Source organism: Quercus suber, unplaced genomic scaffold, assembly GCF_002906115.3.
Source record: "Quercus suber isolate HL8 unplaced genomic scaffold, Cork oak 2.0 scaffold_698, whole genome shotgun sequence".
NCBI lineage: Eukaryota > Viridiplantae > Streptophyta > Magnoliopsida > Fagales > Fagaceae > Quercus > Quercus suber.
Genome location: NW_027070139.1, coordinates 97,475 through 118,308, shown reverse-complemented (window position 1 = coordinate 118,308; position 20,834 = coordinate 97,475). Strand labels below are relative to the sequence as shown.

General features: G+C 34.1%; 1 protein-coding gene across 25 annotated transcripts in view; it reads right to left on the bottom strand.

Moving 5' to 3' along the window:
* LOC111991688 (disease resistance protein RUN1) overlaps nucleotides 1-11,193 on the bottom strand; it is a 44,389-nt gene extending 33,196 nt beyond the window's left edge. For all 25 annotated transcript variants that reach the window (XM_065766319.1, XM_065766320.1, XM_065766314.1 and 22 more), the window contains exons 1-3: nucleotides 10,251-11,193; nucleotides 426-1,524; nucleotides 21-329 (exon numbers count right to left, since the gene is read on the bottom strand). In XM_065766319.1, coding sequence (XP_065622391.1) covers nucleotides 21-329; nucleotides 426-1,524; nucleotides 10,251-10,759 — 1,917 coding nt within the window. In that variant the 5' untranslated portion in view covers nucleotides 10,760-11,193. The remainder of the gene's footprint in view (nucleotides 1-20; nucleotides 330-425; nucleotides 1,525-10,250) is intronic.
* Between the last annotated feature and the right edge of the window lie 9,641 nt (nucleotides 11,194-20,834).

The window sequence follows — 20,834 nt, the reverse complement described above, 5'->3', positions numbered from 1 at the left end:
AGCATAAGTGAAAATCTTACCTTAATTTCTTTCCATAATTTTTTAATGCCACTGCAATGCATTCTCAATTCAACAAGTTTAACTGGTTGGAAATTGCTTGGCATGGATTTTAAAGGATATCCATGCCAATCTATTATGCACAACTCATTAGAAAGATAAATGAGGCCTTTTGGAAGTTGGACATGACCTCTATTACGGCCTTGTTGAGGTTCCACATAACCAATTTTAAGAAATCTCAAATTTTTCATATTTGAGAAGGCTTCAGCACTTAAGCGTTCATTTTTATCATCAGGCATCTTTAGGACTATACCTTCAACAAACTCTGTTCCCTAGAAACCAAGAACAATAAAATTAGGAAAAATCTTGATAGAATTTGAAATAATATATATACTTCTCAAAATTCAAGTTTAGACTTGTCTACTTACAGTATTATTTTTCAATACATGCAAGACATCCTTGTAACACCATAACCTACTACGTTTACCAGGCTCTTTAGGGGATTCACAACGAACAATGTCTTGACCCATTTCTTGTAGCAAATCATGCATCGACAAAGTTCCATTTGATTCAATGGTTATGAGAGATTTGTCCATAAGAACATAAATATTGTAGTCAGAATAGTGACCTAAACTTTCTAAAGTATCTCTTATGTAAGATATATGCCCTCCTTTAAAGAAACATGCAATATCTAAAAATAATTCTCTCTCTATACCCTCTAGCCCATCTAAACTTATTTGGAGTATTTCCATAATGGTTCTTTTAGGTTTTGCCACTAGGTTATCTCGAGCACTTCTCCATGCATCAGCTGTTCTACCAAATAATGAAGAACCTAAAACTTTAAGAGCTAAAGGAAGGCCATTAGCATATCTCACAAATTCCATAGACAAATCCACATAATTTTGTTCAAGATGAGGTTCCTTAAAAGCCTTCCAACTAAAAAGCTTCAAAGCTTCATCTTCATTCAGCTCCTTAGCTTCATATATATGTTTCACTCCATGCCTTCTCAATAGATGTCTATCTCTACTTGTTACAACGATTATACTCCCTGGACCAAACCAACCACCATTCCCTGCTAATGCTTCTAGTTGTTTTTCTTCGTTCACATCATCAAGAACAATAAGAACTTTTTTATTGCGTAGTCTAGTGCCTATGACATTAATTCCTTCATACAAATCATGAATATATATTTCAGTTCCTATGAAGATCTTAGAAAGAAGTATTTTTTGCAAAGAAACTAAACCTTTACATTTGGCATCTTCTCTGACATTTTCAAGAAAGCACCAAGCTTCAAAGTCACTATAAATTCTACCATAAATTTCTCGGGCAAGAGTTGTTTTGCCAATTCCACCCATCCCACAAATCCCAACAAAGTGGACACAATCAAACCCTTCACGCGTGCATAAATCCAACATTTCCTTCACACGGGAGTCCATTCCAACAAGGTGCTCGAAAACAATTGAGAATTTATGATCCAATTCAAGAGATATCCTTTGAATGATTTTTTGTATAACGGTTGCTTCACTCCTGCAAAGAATACGGCAGAACAATAATTTGATGAGGCAGAGCTAGTTTAGGGACGAAACGTTCAGCAAAAGTACAATCTTAGCTTTGCTAATTAGCAAAAGGGGAACTCTAAAAGTGTTTAATATAATATATACATGGCACAAACTACACATGCAATGTTCTTCAACCAAAGTCCAATTCTTCTCTCAAAATAATACTCCTAAAATAAAACCAACGTCCAATTCTACAGGGGACAAAGAAAGTTGTCATGTGGCCAAGTAAAGAAAGTGTTGTTATTAAGAACATAAATTAATATATAAATTACATCGCATAATTTATGGAATAATTATTTAGACAGTGATATTTCACTAATTAGAGAACAAATAAAAAAGATATTACCTAGTTGGTGTGCATCATAATATCTTATAACAAGAAAAATAAAATACTGTCAATTTCATGAGTTTGAGGTGGTGGAGTTAAGATGCGGACTAGGTCGTTCTTTTGAGACAATACACACCATCTAGTAGACTAGCAATTATGCGTGCCGCCCCATGATACAATTAAAGTACTAATTATCCTTACAAACTTACACCACTTACAGGATAAGAAGCACTCAACAATAATATAATTTAAATAGAAGAGAATATTGACTGAGCAAGAATTTTAACAATTTGATGTTGCGTAAAAAACCAGTAACAAAAACCGATATTTTTCTGTCTTCTCAACACCTATGGCCGGGCATGGGATCCTCTTATAATATTGTGATGAATCTATTCCTTTTTAAAATTCTTTATAATGAGTTTATAAATGACTTCCCCTTTTTCCTCTTTTCAATTGCTCTGCCTCTGACTATCCTCACAAATCAAAACAGTAAAAAGTCACAAATATTAGTAACGTTATTCATGTATAGAACATTAGAACTTGTTATTTGTGGAAACGAATTCTAAGATATAATCAGTATTAACTATTAATCAGTCATAAAACAAACATCCAAACATGGTAAATTAAATCATTCCCCTCCTTCCCCTCTACTCTCCCTCAATCCAAATAGAGTACAAAACGTTGGGCAAGAATATGTTTGATAAGGAAAGATTTTAAAGTCACTAATGCCAACGTTCAACTCATAATTGATATCAAAAAGAATATAATTAGTTAATTACTATTTATATTTCAATTTAAGAATAGGAAAAAAAACGTAAAGTCCATCAATAAAAAGCTGATCTTATTTTATTCTCTTAATTGGCCATTTAATTCGGATTATATAATAATTTTTATAAAAATATTCCAATAGTCCTCCACTTATTTTTATAAAAATGTATGTAAAATATATATACAAATTTTCTAGGTCAAGACTCAAGATAGAATAATATGCATAATGAGAATGTCAAACTTGAAACCTCACTTAGTGCTTCAACAATGTTATTTTAAAGCCAATAGTGATATTTAGACATTTCATCACACACATAAATCATAATATTTCAATACTCTGCCACGAGCTTCTAAGCCCACACATTACAACCTTGTGCTTGATCCCAGCTTTCGTTAGAAACTTAGAGAATTAGCCCTATCTCATAAGAAGCGGCCTCATTTCCATGCTCACTTAAGTAGATCTATCAAGGATACTCTCGTAATTCTAAGATCCCATTCATAAGAGCTATAGACCACATTAAGAGTTTTTTCATTTTAATAGAAAAACTCATCCTTTATTACGTTACGAGATACAACACTTACACCATAAAGAGTGACAAAGAGTACTTGTACTTAAAAACTAAATTAAGTGCATATTATTCAAACTATTCTATGATTCGTTTTTCCCTTTGAACTTAGTTCTTGGGATCTCCAATCCTATGTAAGGTGTCATCATAGACAGTTTATTCTTCTTTTTCTCCTCGATGTTCATTTAGACATATGGTTATAGCTAGAGAGTTTTTCTTCTCATACACAACTTGACACAAAAGGTCTAGATTATAATGGTATTAACAATTGCAAAAAAATTATAATTTTTGTACCACTAACTTTTTTTTTATGCTCAACTTTTTTTAAATCACTCTTGCCCTTTGTGGATAATTGTTTGCAAACTTCTTATTATTTTTTCATCATTTCTCAACTCATATACATATGGCAAGAGATGTAAATCTATTAGCATCTAGGTAGTAGTAGGGGTGATCGGTGTAGTTTTGGGTCATTTTTAGCACAACACTTTGTGATGCAGTTTGGCAAAACCATTACCGTACGGTTTGCACTGCACCTCAATTTTGCAATTACATATGCAGTGTGGTGCAATGTACAATGTGTGGTTTGGCTTGTTTTAGGACAGTACATTTTTCAAGATGTCAAGGTTAATTATTAGTTTACAATTAATAACCACAATGATGATGCCAAAAAATACGCTCATAAGGATTCCTATAAGGAAAAGAACTCTACACCAGGGAAGAGATGTCAACCCTCTACTACTATAAAAGTCCCAATACCCTCACAAACCAAGGTAGGCATAATTCACCACAGTTCTAGTACTCTAGAGTTGTGAACAAGAGATTTCTTTAACTTGATCATCGGAGGGTATTTGGCCGGTACCACACTGGTACTCTTTTTAAAGTCTTTAGCTTTTGTGTTGTGTAGGTTCTTGTTTAGAGCGCATGAGTTTCGTGTGGCTTACTAACGATTTCTCAGCATCATTAGTTGGCGCCATCTATGAGAAGTTTGCAATTTGTAAGCCATATTATCGCTTCCTGGACAAAACAGTTGCATGGTACTCACTCGCTTGATGGCAACCACTAACGACATTCAAGAAGAGGAACCACCCATGACTGCCCTCGAGAGACTAGTTCAAACTCTCGCCACTGCCGTGGAACGCCTCACCAAACAAAACCACGACCTGGAAGAACAACTGCGCCAAAAAAATGCAGCACCGAATAACTAAAAAGAAGATCAAGAAGGAACCAACGCTGAAAGAAGGAACCAAGAAGGACCTGAAGGCAGCAACGCCCCAAGACGACAATATACATGTAGCCGCTTTCACAAATGGGCTATGGAAGGGTAAATTCCTATTTTCACTATACAAGAACGACCTGAAGACTATGTCAAACGTGCCTTACTGGGCAACCAAGTACATGAATGCTAAAGACGCGCTTCTGACTTGAGAGAAGAGAGAAAGGCAGAAGGATACGCGACAAGACAGAGGGCGAAAGATGGCAAGAACTGGAGACGCTGGATGGACAGAAGTTACACCACCCATGGAACACCAAGCACCTACAAATACTACCAGTAAAAAAGATGGCATGAAGAGCAGCACCCCTTTATTTCTAGTTTCCCTTAGTGAATTTTAGCTATACTCCTCAGTTATTCTATTTACTTTAGTTTTTGCTACAATAACTCTTTTAAAGCCCAAAGGGCAGGTCTTCGTTTTCTTTTTAAGAACTACTTTTTCTACGAATGCATAATTTATTATAATAAGAGGAGTATATTCAGACATGGCCAAAGTCGCCTACGGGTGGACGGCCACTACGCTAAGTTACCTATAGGTAGACACATAACCAAAGTTGCCTACAAGTGAACGGTCACTACACTAAGTCACCTACGAGTAGATGCATGGCTAAAGTCACCTACGGATGGACAGTCACTACGTTAAGTCACCTACGGGTAGACACATGACCAAAGTCGACTATGGGTGGATGATCACCATACTAAGTCGCCTACAAGTAGACGACCAAAAAGGTGACAAGGCACCAAAATTTAGTCACCTCAATTAGTCCACGACCCCCAAGTGCATGACTCACAAGGTGACGAGGTACCAACATTAAGTCACCTCAACAAGTCCACAAAGTAGAGGAATCCAAGTCTATAAAGTAGACGACCCTAGTATGCAGTCTATCAAGTGGACGACCTCATCTCAAAATGATGAAATGTTATCAAGCCCATAAAATGGACAAGCTTCTTAAGTCCACAAGATGGACGATTTCATTCTAGGAGGATGAAAAAGTTATGAAGTCTACAAGTGAACGGTCACTACACTAAGTCACCTACGAGTAGATGCATGGCTAAAGTCACCTACGGATGGACAGTCACTACGTTAAGTCACCTACGGGTAGACACATGACCAAAGTCGACTATGGGTGGATGATCACCATACTAAGTCGCCTACAAGTAGACGACCAAAAAGGTGACAAGGCACCAAAATTTAGTCACCTCAATTAGTCCACGACCCCCAAGTGCATGACTCACAAGGTGACGAGGTACCAACATTAAGTCACCTCAACAAGTCCACAAATCTACAAGTGAACGGTCACTACACTAAGTCACCTACGAGTAGATGCATGGCTAAAGTCACCTACGGATGGACAGTCACTACGTTAAGTCACCTACGGGTAGACACATGACCAAAGTCGACTATGGGTGGATGATCACCATACTAAGTCGCCTACAAGTAGACGACCAAAAAGGTGACAAGGCACCAAAATTTAGTCACCTCAATTAGTCCACGACCCCCAAGTGCATGACTCACAAGGTGACGAGGTACCAACATTAAGTCACCTCAACAAGTCCACAAAGTAGAGGAATCCAAGTCTATAAAGTAGACGACCCTAGTATGCAGTCTATCAAGTGGACGACCTCATCTCAAAATGATGAAATGTTATCAAGCCCATAAAATGGACAAGCTTCTTAAGTCCACAAGATGGACGATTTCATTCTAGGAGGATGAAAAAGTTATGAAGTCTACAAGTGAACGGTCACTACACTAAGTCACCTACGAGTAGATGCATGGCTAAAGTCACCTACGGATGGACAGTCACTACGTTAAGTCACCTACGGGTAGACACATGACCAAAGTCGACTATGGGTGGATGATCACCATACTAAGTCGCCTACAAGTAGACGACCAAAAAGGTGACAAGGCACCAAAATTTAGTCACCTCAATTAGTCCACGACCCCCAAGTGCATGACTCACAAGGTGACGAGGTACCAACATTAAGTCACCTCAACAAGTCCACAAAGTAGAGGAATCCAAGTCTATAAAGTAGACGACCCTAGTATGCAGTCTATCAAGTGGACGACCTCATCTCAAAATGATGAAATGTTATCAAGCCCATAAAATGGACAAGCTTATTAAGTCCACAAGATGGACGATTTCATTCTAGGAGGATGAAAAAGTTATGAAGTCCATAAAATGGACACAAAGTGGACAACCATGTGTTATTAAGTCCACGAGTTGACCATCGCACACCCTTGGTGCGATGGTCACTCCACATGTATAAGTACTTGTAGGATATGGGGGGCAAAGACCGGGGTTCAAGTCTCCAGGAGGTAGTTTCACACACATATACACTTAAATTAGGCTAGAGTAGAATTCTATCTTATATAAAAAATAAATAAATAAATAAAAAAGTCCACGAGCTGGACGACCTTATTAAGTCTACAAGGTGGACGACCCTATTAAATCCACAAAGTGGACGACATTGATAAGTCTAAAATGGATGACCTCATCCTAAGAGAATGAAAAGTTATTAAGTCCACAAAGTGGACGAGTTTATCATTAAGTCTACTGATTGGACGAGTCAATTAGTAATACCAACGAAATTGACGATTGTGCCAAGTCCCCAAAGCAGACAAGCCCCATAAAGCTGACGAGTTCGTTCACCAGAGGGTATGACTAATATTACAAGACGACGGTTTTAACATAAAAGATAACGAGGTCGTAGGCGAAGCTGACGACCCCAACGAGTGAGTAGGCGAAGTTGACGACCCTAACGAGGTAGTAGGCGAAGCTGACAACCCTGACGAGGGAGAAGGCGAAGCTGACGACTCTGACGAGGGAGTAGGCGAAGTTGACGACCCCAACAAGGGAGTAGGGGAAGTTGACGACTAGGGGTGGCAAAATTTGACACGACCTGCAAACCCAACACGACACGACAAGACACGAAATTAGCATGTTATGGGTTGAGGCTTAACAGGTTCATGTCATATTCAAGTTGACATAACTGACCCGTTTAATAAATGGGTTGGGTTAGTGTTGAACACATAGAACCCGTTTAACCTGTCTGATCCGTTTAATTGAATGACATTTTACCAAAATATCTTTCAAACTCTAGGTATAGAAACTTATTAGTTGTTGTGATTTATTTTCTTTGACATATTGTGATTAATTATTTGTGATATTAGGATATGTTTTAGTTTTGAATGATTATTTATGATGCAGTTACTCGTTAGTTCTGAATTTTATATTAAAAATAATTTATTTGTTTGTTTTTCAATAATTTTTATTTTTATTTTGATAAAATCTGATAAACAGGTCGACACAACTAACCCATTTAATAAATGGGTCGTGTTAGGGTTGAGAAATCTTGACCCATTTAGTAAATACATCAGGTTAGTATTGACCTATATAGTTGAATACCCATAAGTTGACATGACACGAACCCGACACACGAATACGAATTGCCACCTATACTGACAACCCTGACATGGCCTTGCTTGGTCTCCACGTTTGCATATATAAAGAAATATCTTGCGCCCCACGCTTGGTGTTAATCAAAAAGACTCCTACAAGGAAAGGATTTCGAAAAATACGCTAATGAGGATTCCTACAAGGAAAAGAACTCTACACCAAGGAAAAGATGTCAACCCTTTACTACTATAAAAGCCTTAATACCCTCACAAACCAAGTACGCATAATTCACCCCAGCTCTGGTACTCTAGAGTTGTGAACAAGAGATTTCTCTAACTTGACCGTCGGAAGATATTTGGCCGGTACCACACTAGTACTCCTCTTAAGGTCTTCAGCTTTTGTGTTGTGCAGGTTCTTGTCTAAAGCGCGTGAGGATCGTGTGGTTTACTGACGATTTTTCGACATCATCACACAACAATATGACAATAAGTGTCAAAGAAATATAAAACTTGTGTAACAAAAAAAAGTAATACAAATATATACAAGACAAAAAAAAATCCAAGACAAATTGGCAGTAAACAAAAAGTACCACACACAACTATACATGTTAAGCAAATATAACATGTAACACAAAAATGCTTAACAAACAATAACCATAAGGTCCATAATTGTGTACCATATACACTAGTCATGCCTACTAAGAGTGAGAGGGTTTCAGGAGAAAATGGTGAGAGTGTGAGAAAGAGAAACGAATGAGGTTTTGAACTTTTGATTTTGTATTTAATTAAAACAAAGTCGTTTTTAACGTGAAACATGAATGCACTAACGCTGGGTTGGCCACTTAATTCATATAATATTAAAATTTTAATATATATTTAACATAAAAATTTAAAAAAAATAAAATATATATATATATATATATATGGGGGCACAATGCAGTGCAATGTAGTTGTGTGTGGTTTATTATCATAAAATGCACATCGCGCCGCATAGTCTGGTGCAGTGTAGTTAATTTCCACTTGCAATGCGATGCAATTATTCCATTTGATGGGCAATTTTAGTTATTTTGTGTGTGGTCGTGTTGTTTGAGCGGTTTGGTGAACATACCTAGTTAATAGTCTCTAATTACTAGGAACCACTTTTAAGAACAAAAAAAATGTTCATAATTTCACTATAATAAGGGACTCAATAATTTTACAAAACTTGGCATCATTATACCACAATTGTATAATATGAATGTCTACACATTCTCAAATTTTTTTCAGGCACAAATTTAAGTGTCTACTTGAGTACCTTTGCACAAAAGATAATATTAAATTAAATTGTGGTATTATTGTATCTCCATCATACAATAGGAAAACCAACCTCATTTGACATTATTGTTCTCACTTAACAATAGGAATGTTGTTTTTTCCATAATTCTACTTTTTTCATACTCTGGCCAAAAATAATTTTTTATTTTTAATTCTCAAGAGGATTAACATAGTTGAAATTTATCATCTACTCTTTTATGAGTCTCAAAAAATATTTCTCAAATTACTTTTTTTTTCAATCCTATGTTCCATAATTTTCAATACTCCTACTATTCGAGAAAATTTAAATTAAAACGTGTCACATGTAATTCATTATTTCCAACCACAAAAAATTAAAGACATGGGAACTTTTCTCAAAATGATCAAGTTTCATAAAATAGAAACACTACTTTTCATGAGGTTTATAAATAAATAAATAAAAATCATGCTATTTTTCAACTTCACATAAGCATTTTTTTTTTTTTAATGAAGTACAATAGTATTTCTTAATAGTGTATCTCTCAATTTTTATGGTAGTTAAAAATAGGCGAAATAAATACTATTTTGATCCCTATGTTTTGGGGCTATAGTTAATTTGATCCCTAAATTTTGATAACAATCGATTTTAATTTGTAATCAATTTAGTTTCTACATTTTGGAAACAGTCAAATTGGTTTTTTTTTTCTTTTTTTTTCAACTTGGAGTCAATTTGATCCCTATTATTTTTAATTTATAGTCAAGTTTAAATCTAGGTTTTTTTTAAATTGCTAAGTTGATATATGTATTTATCAAAGTTAGAGATTGGTAAATTTGAATTGTGTCTTGATGCTTGGTTACCAAGAAAGTGAAAGAAAATGTAAGAAGAGTTGTGATTTGATGCTAAAGACCAAATTGACTATAATTTAAAAATAACAAAGGCCAAATTGTTTGCTACTAAAATATATTGACTAAATTAACAATAAACTCAAAATCTAGAGACTAAAATAATATTTTTGTCTTAAAAACATCCAACAAAAAGTAACTATAAATAATATCAGGAAAAATGGTAAACAAAAAAAAAATAAAATCTTACTCATCCCGTAAATCCCATCCAGAGATACCAGCAACTTTTGTCACAACGTCTTTCCAAGTTTGCACATTCTCATTGTTATCGTTGAGATGTTTTGCAAAAGCTTCTGCAAAAGTCCCGCTCAGTTTGCGCACATCACTAGGATCCACATCATAAAAAACAGGCAGAACTGTCAGCTTCTTCTTGTCCATGCATTCGACGATCTTTGCTAGCTCAGTCAAGCACCAACTCGATGATGCGTAGTTTTTAGAGAAAATGACGACAGCAAATCTCGATTCTTCAATTGCTCTTATGAGCTCTGGGGAGATGAATTGTCCTCTCTCAAGACTTTCATCGTCCCTAAATGTGGTTATGCCATTCCGTTTCAATGCTTCGTATAGATGGCTTGTAAATTTTTTGCGTGTGTCGGAGCCTCTAAAACTGATAAAGACGTGGTATTCGTACCTCCATCCAGGCACAATAGAAGAAGAAGAAGGAAAACATGAGGAGGAGGAGGCGTTTTCTGTGCCCATAGAATTGCTGTTAAAAAAAACTATTCAACTAGTTTTATAGAATTGATGCACGAAAGGTTAGGGAAGAAGAAAGCAGAGCACTGGACCTGGATGGAGTGTTTGACTGTTTGTTAGTGACAGACTGAGCACAGAGCACTGGTGCATTTATGCATCGTCTGCTTGCAATCACGTGCGTGAAGGATATTGATACTAAGACTTACAGATCAGAGCAAATTTATCTTTGAGATAGAAGCTCACAGATCGGAGCTCTCTCTCTCTAAAGTTGACTTGGTCATCTGTGAAGGAGTAGATCTTGGTTGATAGGAAGAGAGAGGAAGAAAATTCGTTGTGCAGAGAGAGAGAGAAATCAACCGGAGGAGAAAAGTGAGACAGAGAGTAATAATTTTTTCTACTTTATCAATTTGCACGCGGCCTATTCAGCCAAAAAATAAATAGATATATGTATATATATTTGCAAGTGGCCTCAGTCAGTGGCCATCTTCCAGTCAATAGCAGAGTGTGTGCGTGTAAATAAAGTTGAAGTGGGTGTCCACTCTTTCACTAAAAGGAAACATCGTAGCAATGAATGAAGTAAGAAACAGAGTAGGAAGCAGCCATACCTTCTTAAAATACAAACAACAATCTTATTGGAAGAAAATCACGTGTGGAGCCTATTTAATATTGTTGGCTCATTGCTGAAATTTAAATAAGGGGCTAATGAAGCAGCCTCGTCTTCCAGGTATCTTCCAACAACTACTCAAATGAAACATAATACATTGGTTGTCAATGGCAAATGAGGCGGTCAAAAGACTTCCAAATTTTAACCAATGGGGTTGTGACTTACTTCATTGAGATAGTATTTTAATTCTATGACCAAATATTATTTAATAAACAAAATAATAATTTTTTATTGAATAAAAAAAAAGAAATAAAAAAGAAATAAATGCTACATCCAAAATATTTTCACAATAAATTCTAAGTGGCAAGTTGTTACTGACTATTATTTATAGACAAAAAAATGATTTCAATGATGGGTTTAAATTAGAACTAATAAAAACTTAAAACAGTGAATGTTGTACTTCACCAAAAAAAAAAAAAAAAGCTACATACACATAAAAGTTCATAACATTTTTTACGGCAATTGAGTTGGTACACAAAAAATGGCAAATGTTATTTGAAAATGTGTACAAAATTTACCACTTTTCTGTATCTACAATATAAATTTACATTACAAATACAATGTAAATATAATATCTTTTAATGTGAAATATGTTTTATTCTATTAAAGAAATATTTGAGTACAACAAGGAAAGTTGTAGAAAGAAGAAGGCAAAGTCTGTAGAAATAAAAAAAAGGAAAGTTGTAGAAAGACGAAGGCAAAGTCTGCAGAAATAAAAAAAGAATATTGTAAGTACATTGTTTTGTGGATGGTAGTTTAAAAAAAAAAAAGTGGATTATTCCTATCATGTTACCAATTAAAAAACAAATGTTAATAGAACAAAATTACAAAAAATTAATAAGTAATTTTGCATTTAAAAATAAAATAATAAAATAAAAATAACATTTAAAAATTGAATATTTTTTGCCCCACCAATATTAAGAACCTGCTACTTAAAATTTATTATAAGAATAATGTGATATATAGCCTTTGTCTAAAGTGAAATACATCAGCAAGCATCACATTGAAGTCTTTGCATGTGCCCACTGCCTACCCCTATAGCTATACGTAAGCAACTAGCCCTACCCCTTTAGCTAAACGATAAATACCTATTTGGTAGTGGTGCCCATCGGGCCACCACCACCACTTGTAGCCATTGGCCTCCCCTTTCTCTCTCAACCTTTTTTTCTACTTTTTCTTCCTTTGTTTTTGGCTATATCTGGGTTGTTTTGGTGACCGGGTTGAATTTGGGATGTGAAAAAGCTTTACAATTTGGCTTGGTTTTGAAATTTGGGGCATTTGGGTGGTTGTTTTGTACATTTGGAAAAGTATCAACCATAAGAGCATCCGTAGTAGATGTTACAAAAATAATGTTATTTTGACACATCAAAAGTCTATTTTATTATTTTACCACATTATTTTACAACATCTTATTTATCAGATATTTTATAATTTAATTCTATACATTAAAATAATATTTACTACACATTAAAATAATATATTATCTCCCCCCTATTATCACCATCAACAACAGCAACCCACACCTGCAGATCAACTGCCACAACCCACAACCACCGACCACCCCCCCAGATCAACCACCGACCACCAATATCAGCCACTGCTACCAAAAAAAAAATCAAACAAACACTACACAGCCACAAATCTCACACCCACAACCCAATCTCATTCCCACAACCCACAACCCGATCTGAGACCATCCCAAATCTCATACCCATCCCAAATCTCACACCCACAACCCAATCAACCTACCACCATCAACCAAAATCAGCCAACCACCAACAATCAAAACAACCAACCACCAAAAGAGAGAGAGAGAGATCGGTGATGACGATGGCTTGTGGTAGCCATTACAGTGACCAGAGAGGAAATAACTTTAGAAAAGGGTATTTGGGTCCAACTATAAAATGAGTGATTTTTTATGCTCCATGAGTCCATGACACTTTTTTTCGAGGGTTTCAATCTACAATGTCCGCTTTTGATAATAGCTTTTTATCGTCAGTCCAAAACACTAATTGGTTTTTGGTATAAGCAAAGAGATTGAACCCTAAATCTCTTATTCAAACATCAAAAATTTTACCAATTAAACTAACTGGAACCTACAAATCTATAACACTTAAGTGCTGCTTTATCATGCTTAAAGCCACAATACTTTATTAATAAAAAATTCAATCTTAATGGTTGTTGAACAGCACCCAATAACAATAGCCTTGATAAATATTTGCTTTACGGGGACACTATTTGTAAACCAAAATATCTTAAGAGGATTTGAAAAAAAAAAAAAATATATATATATATATATACCTTCATATATATAAAGCAGGAATTTCATACGGGAGAGTATGATGTTTTGTTATGTGATGCTTCCTTTAAAAAAAGAAGTAAATACTCATAAGCCACATTAGAAATAAATTTTAAAATAGGAACTTTTTATTTCCTTTTATTCAATGTTTCAAGACTACTCTGTTTTTGATAAACCAAAAATGTATTGACCCCTTATAATGAATTAACCAATTAATTAGCCAAGATTAGCATGTAATACGCGTGGTAGCACAAACAAATCACCAACTAAATTAATATGCAGCGGAAAATAAATTGACACGGTGATTTGTTTACGAATAGGGAAAACCTACACGGCAAAAACCCCATCGATTGATTTTAAGGTTACCACTCTCAAGAATTCACTATTATCACAACAAGTTGTTACAAGTAAAGGAATCTCAGTACCTTATATCCATGGTTTTAAAAACCAGTACGGTCAAAGAATTGGAATGGAGAGTGGTCCTCGGTTTTATGGTCGGACCGATAGTCGAACCAATGATGTCATAAATAATTAATTAATAATTATAAAATATAAATAAATAAATAATTTTATAACTAATATTTTAACTAAAAAATTAAATTAAATAATAGTAAACATTAAACCTTAACTTTAATTTATAAGAAATAATATGTTCACAACATTTTTATAACAAATTCTAAGTGGTAAGTTGTTATTGGTTGTTATTGTTATGGCAAAAAAGTAATCTTAATGTTAAGTTTAAATTTGAACCAATAACAACTAACTACTTATGATTTGTTGTGAAAATATTATAAAAATATCATAGATGTAGCATCTCTTTTATTTATATATTAGACAGCCAAACTCAAGCCCACTACAAAAATTATTTTAGTTATTCTTTCATTTTTCAAATAACAAAAAGTCTCCCGTGAGTAACAATATCATTCCCACTTGATATTTCTTTTCCACCACATGTCCTACCTTTAGTCCTTTACACGTTGATACTCCACCTACCTCATATTTTGAAATCTTACATCCACACCTTCAAGGGCGTAGCCAGGATTTTTTTACATTGGGGGGCCGATTTTTGACGACGATGATTNGGTTTTTTTTTTTTTTTTTTGCTATTTTGTGCGGTATGAGCTATAGTGATAAAAAAAAAATTGATGATGATTTCATAGTTTTTTCTATGTTTTTTTTATTTGTTTTTTTTTATTATATATATTTTAAAAAATTTAAAGACACAAAAGTCCAACTAAAGGCAATTAAAATTTGATAAATGAATGTGCCTTTAGCTAATTTCTCTTTGTTTAATTACGTTTTCTTTATGCTAATACTTACAAATGATTTACTTCATTTCATTGAGATAATAAATTGGGTGTTTGAGATTGGGATCTTCATATTTGGTTGTGTGTAAGAATGAGTGGTTAAGGAAGTGTTTGGGTGGTTACTTAAATTTACATAATTTTAGGATATAAAAATATTTTATGCTTTAAATTCTTAATTGCAGATTTTAATAGTATATCTGTAACAGTAAATATTATTTATTACTTAAAAAACATAGTCTTATAGTTTTAGACAACTTTTTAAAAATAAAATATGAATTAAGAAAATCAAGTTTCAAAGCATTCAACAATATTGTGGGCAAACATAAATATTATACAACAAAATAAGTATTATATAATATGTATGTTTTAATATACATAAAAATAATTTCAAATGAAATTATAAAGTATTCAAGCGTCGCGCGAGACATTAACTAGTATATAAAAAATGGAGGGCTTAAATATTCATTGAGATTGGCAGATTGCTTCCTACTATGAGCCACGTATGATTCATTGTCCCTCTCTCCCCCTTCTTCGAAACTGTTTTAGATCACCAACTTGTTGGTTTTCTTCACATGACCACTATAAAGGACATTGGTATGGCAATTGAGCAGATGCAGTGCCAATATGTGAGTTGGTCTCAATGATCATGGACATAAGTAGTTAGAGTCATGTGTGATTTGTGGAAATATATAATTATTTTGAAATAAGGTATAATATATTATTCATTCTCTAAATTTTATCCAACATAATGCTGCGACTTAAATAATGTTCCCAAGTGTAGGATTGTCGCGAAGTAATAACTCAGAAAGTCCAAGGTCGAATCCACAGGGAAAAGGGAATTGATTAGCAAACCACAAGAGAATAAAACTAAAATAATAAAGTTTAACTGAAGAGATTTTTGATAGTTTAGTAAAGGTAATTTAAATTGAGAGAAAGTAACAATATATTAAGGCACTAAGGTTTAGGGATCCACACACAACACATCTATTGGTAGTCTTAACAATATTTATTTTATAACTCAATTAAAATTCATACGAAGGATGATCTTAGTCGGATGATTTAATAATAAAAACTCAAGAATTAATTGTCTAAGGTAGTTTTATGCAAGCGATTGATATTAGGCAAAATAAAACTAGTGAATTAGTTTGCAGGGAATACTAAGCATTTAATCTGCCTGGAGTCTACGATAAATCAAAGGATTATACACAACTAAACACTTTTCTAGATGAGTAAAACAATAAAAAACATAAAAACATAAACATTAAAACAATAAATAATTGTTAAGAACATACCAATAAACGGTTGGGTTTCACCTCTTGTCTTAGCAAGGCTTCTAGCAAGCCATAACACAAATAGAACTCTAAAAACTGTAAAGAAACTTTAAGAAAACCTAAATTATGTTCTATAGTAGCTCTCATAAAAAATTTTGCCCTAAAGAGCCTTTAAATAGGTCAAGGAATCCTATTACAAGTCGAATTCCTGTTTGGAGAAAATCTCAGATTTTTAGGCTTTATTTAACCGACGTTTTTGGCCCATTTAACTTCAGAATTCGCTAAAGGCCTTATAGGTGAATTGGCATCTCCCCATGCACAAAGTGTTTGGGGGTATAGGGGGGAAAGGATTCGGGTTGCAGGGTTAGCAGCATGTTGTAATTATTTCTATAAAAAAATTCAGAATTCGGACTTTTGGTAAATTACAAAGTTGTAGCCCTTTAAGTTATCTTTCCAACCCAACTTGAATCATCTCAATTGAATATTTGAGCCAAAAGTTATGCTCCAAATACTAACTGGCATGCAAGCTGGAATCTTAATACGAATTGGACTTAGATTAGGCGCAAATTTCCTTTGATTCATTGCTCCAATTGGACTTGAATTTAATTAGGTTGGCCGTCTTTGACTTCATCATGGCCCTTGTAAAATTAAAGTCCATTAGGTTTCTTTTTTGCACAAATCCACTTATTTAATTTCATTATCCTACCAAAAAGAAAATCACACATTAAAATTCAATTAAACACAAAATTGATTATTTAGCATTATTCCAAAATCAACTATAAAATGCATAAATTAACTCAAAATAAGTATGATAATGCTTTTCTAATAATGATATAAATATGCAAAATTAAGCTATTATCACATAATTCGTTTATCTAGAAATTAAACAATTTATAAAAGTAATTTCTATCTCTTTTTACAAATATCTAATTTTTGGTATTTTTGGTATTTTTGATTGATACTATTCTTTTGTAAAGTGGTTCATATTCTTCTAACTCTTGTTATTATGCATTATATATATATATATATTATATAAATAAAGGTATTCAAACCTCTTTGGGTATCTAACTATTCCTTCGGTTAAGGCTGCCCACAGCCACCAATAACTCCCAGAACCAACCGACCCACTACTGCTCAAACTGAGACCGACCCGATTAGAGTAGCCCGCTATCGGCAGTGGGTCTTTGACTTCAAAGCCCAAAGGGTGACTTGACGGTTTTAGGTTTCGAAACCCGACAAAAACCTAATCGACCAAAGGTCTTTCACGGTAACACCATCCCTAACCCTCTCTCTCTCTCTCAGATTCGTCTAGATCCGACGAGATCTAGTCCAGATCCTTCAAGATTCAGCAAGATCTCGTCGTTATCCGATGAAATCTATGCTAGATCTCGATGGATCTAGCCAAATATCGACCTCGTTAACAAAACCTAAAACCAACTAATACCCAACGAGACCCGAACTGGCCGATCTGACAAGTCTTCCTAGTCGGTTTCGGGTTACTTTTTTCCCTACCCAAAGTTTTCGGGCCAAGTTTGGGTTGGGCACAAACCTAACCCATGGACAGTCCTACCCTCAGTGTATGCAATCTCCTATCCCACACACCTCAGGTTATTATATTTTCTTAGTTTCTTTTGGTAGAACTAAAATTTTTAGTTTTAAAATTCTCGTTTTCTTAAGGAAATTATTATGATAATCAAAACTCATCACATAATTACAATTGATATTACTCAAATGATTGATAAGCACATTTAAATACATAGCCATGTAGATTGTATTTTGTATAAACTCAAATTCTCACTTTCAAAAAAATGAATGATTAACCCAAAAAAAGAACAAACCAAAGTTATAAGAGGAAGAGAGAGGACTTGTGGTAAGAAACTCAAAAGGCACAACAATACAACACCAAAAAACATCAACCCAAAGTAGCGATATTTAAAAACATAAAAATTCATCAATCTAAAATAATGTTGCAAGAAAGAATAAAAAATCTAGAGAGAGAGATAGCATAGTCACCTTTTTTTCAGAAGAAAATATGAGAGAGTGTAGTATTTTCTTCAACTTTAAGAGATAAAGATAATAGCTTTATTTAGTTTTAGTTTATACTTATAGTCATCCAAAATGGACCAAAGTTAACCAAATGAACTAAAGTGTACCAAACTGACCGAATTGGATGAAATTAAACCAAATTAATCAAGAATGGGCCAGATTGGACCGAAGTGGGTGTTTATTATCTTTACTTCTTGAAGTTTATGAAAATGACATATGGTTCTCTAAGTAAGCGTGGAACTGAATCCTTCAATCTGACCTTGAATACTACATTAGCATACAAAATTACAAATATGAATACAGTGATGACATATGAGTTTTTTTTCGGATGAGTATAAACTAAAATTAAATAAATAAATGGTGTCCCTATTAAAATTGTTTGTATTACATGTATTTTTTATTATAAGTTTTACATTTAGGTTCAAAAACATGTAAAGTCATGGTAGTAAAAAGTGATGAATCTATCATGATTAGTAAGTTACAATTAGTTATGAAAATGTGTAAAGGCATAATACATTACTGCATACATTAATGTGTGTGTGTGTATATTTTAAATGATGGAAAGAAAATAATGGTAACTGTGTTACATAAGGCCCCAAAACGCCTCTGTTGACGCCAGATACATAACAGAAGCACAGCAGTACAATCTCCAGATAGTTAAATTTTTTGCAGCGAAAAGCAATTACAATTTGCTTCTACTGAAATTAAAACCTGTAGCAGTTCTGCATCCAAATAACTTCTTAAAGCCATCACCAGACAGGACATTTTCTCTTTTTGTTTTGCCTTTTTAGATGAGGAAGAAGGTAGTTATGGAAATGCTAACAGCTACTGCCCAATATAAGCATACAGAAATTATGGCAAGTGGAACATGAAGGGCTACCATTACCATCACCTTTTTTTTTTCTTTCTTTTTCCTTTTTGTGGGGTTAAGGTCTATGATCATCTTAACAGAGACTTGATTCAATTTTCAATACAAGAATTAAAATAAATTATACATCCTTTGGAGTCGCTTAGTCCGAAGCAACTGTAGAAATTTAAGTTCACATTTTCCAGACACAAGCTAGTCTACTGAATCTGAAAACAAACTAGGCAATGCTAATGAGGTAAGGAAGACCAATTTGTGTGCAGACACCCAATAGAGTATACAACAAAGGATAAAGCTCCACAATTTTTCAGTCTTCCGAATAACACCTCAAAACATTATACTTGTAGTTTAAAACCCCTTGATTAAATTAACACTATATGTGTTTTAAAATTTTCCTTAAGAAAACCATAAATATATATGTATATATATATATATATATGAGTTAAGCAGCACTTCCTGCATTTCATACATTACAAATCCACTTCAACGGTGTGTTGTCATTGGATTCAATGCAAGAGACATCAAATTTTTAACCTTTCAATGTAAAATAGTCAGAGTAAAACTTGATATGGGGCAAGTGATGTAATTTAACACAAGGACCATATAATTTCTCCTCAAATAGACCTCACGTTGTGTGCCTATTATATGCACCAGGCAAAACCCAAAAAAAAAAAAAAAGGGTCTGCAACTGAACATGCATTTGCATTTGCATTTGCAACTGTGCCTACAATATTAATTCCCTGTACATTTCCAGTTTTGACTTTGAACGAGTCTTTATTTTTTTTTTTCAGTCACACAAGTAATTACAGTAATTATATTATATATCTCATTTACGCTGAAACTTTATCGTATCTATAAAACTGTCTCTCTCGATTACCTGTATGAGACCTTAATTCAATCAAGGGCTGGTGATCACATTCACTTCAGTAATGTCCCACGTTTGCAGTGCTAGTACGTTCGGATAGATTAACTTTTTTCCAATTATTTGTTTATGTACAAGTTTTTAAAAGCTCTTTTTTTTTTCTTTTTCTTTTTCTTTTTCTCACTACAATTATGACATCCAAATGCACCAGCAGATAGCATCATAGCACAATAGAGTCGATTCAAGTTTCACAAAATTACATTCTATCCAAACAGTCGAAAGCAAAAGTCCAACAGAAAGTTAAAAATTCTTATTCTCTCTTTTTTTCCCCATCTGTTTCTTTTTTCGTCAACAACTCTGTAAAATATACGGTTCTTCTCCCACTACTACATCAGAGCCAAGAAAATTAAATGCAGACACTGAACACATCTTTTTTAACTTAAAAACCAGAGAACCGATGCACAATTTGCTTTTATATTTACAGTTAAATCCAGGCTCAGCAGCTACATTGCCAGGTATTCCACCTCCTAACTTTTGCAAACAAGATCTGGCTTCTCTTCCCACAAAATCTGCATCAAATTCAAAACAAATGGTCTGAGTTCACCTTGGTATACCTGTAAAACATTCCTCCAAAAAAAAAAAAAACATTCCCACAACATTCCTCACAAGCCAAAAATGCCAACAAGATGCCCCTGTGAAATCAAGGGCATTAAACTCAGTCTGTTGTCAGCATGGCCTGCGAAAAAATCAAAACCCTCAATTGTACT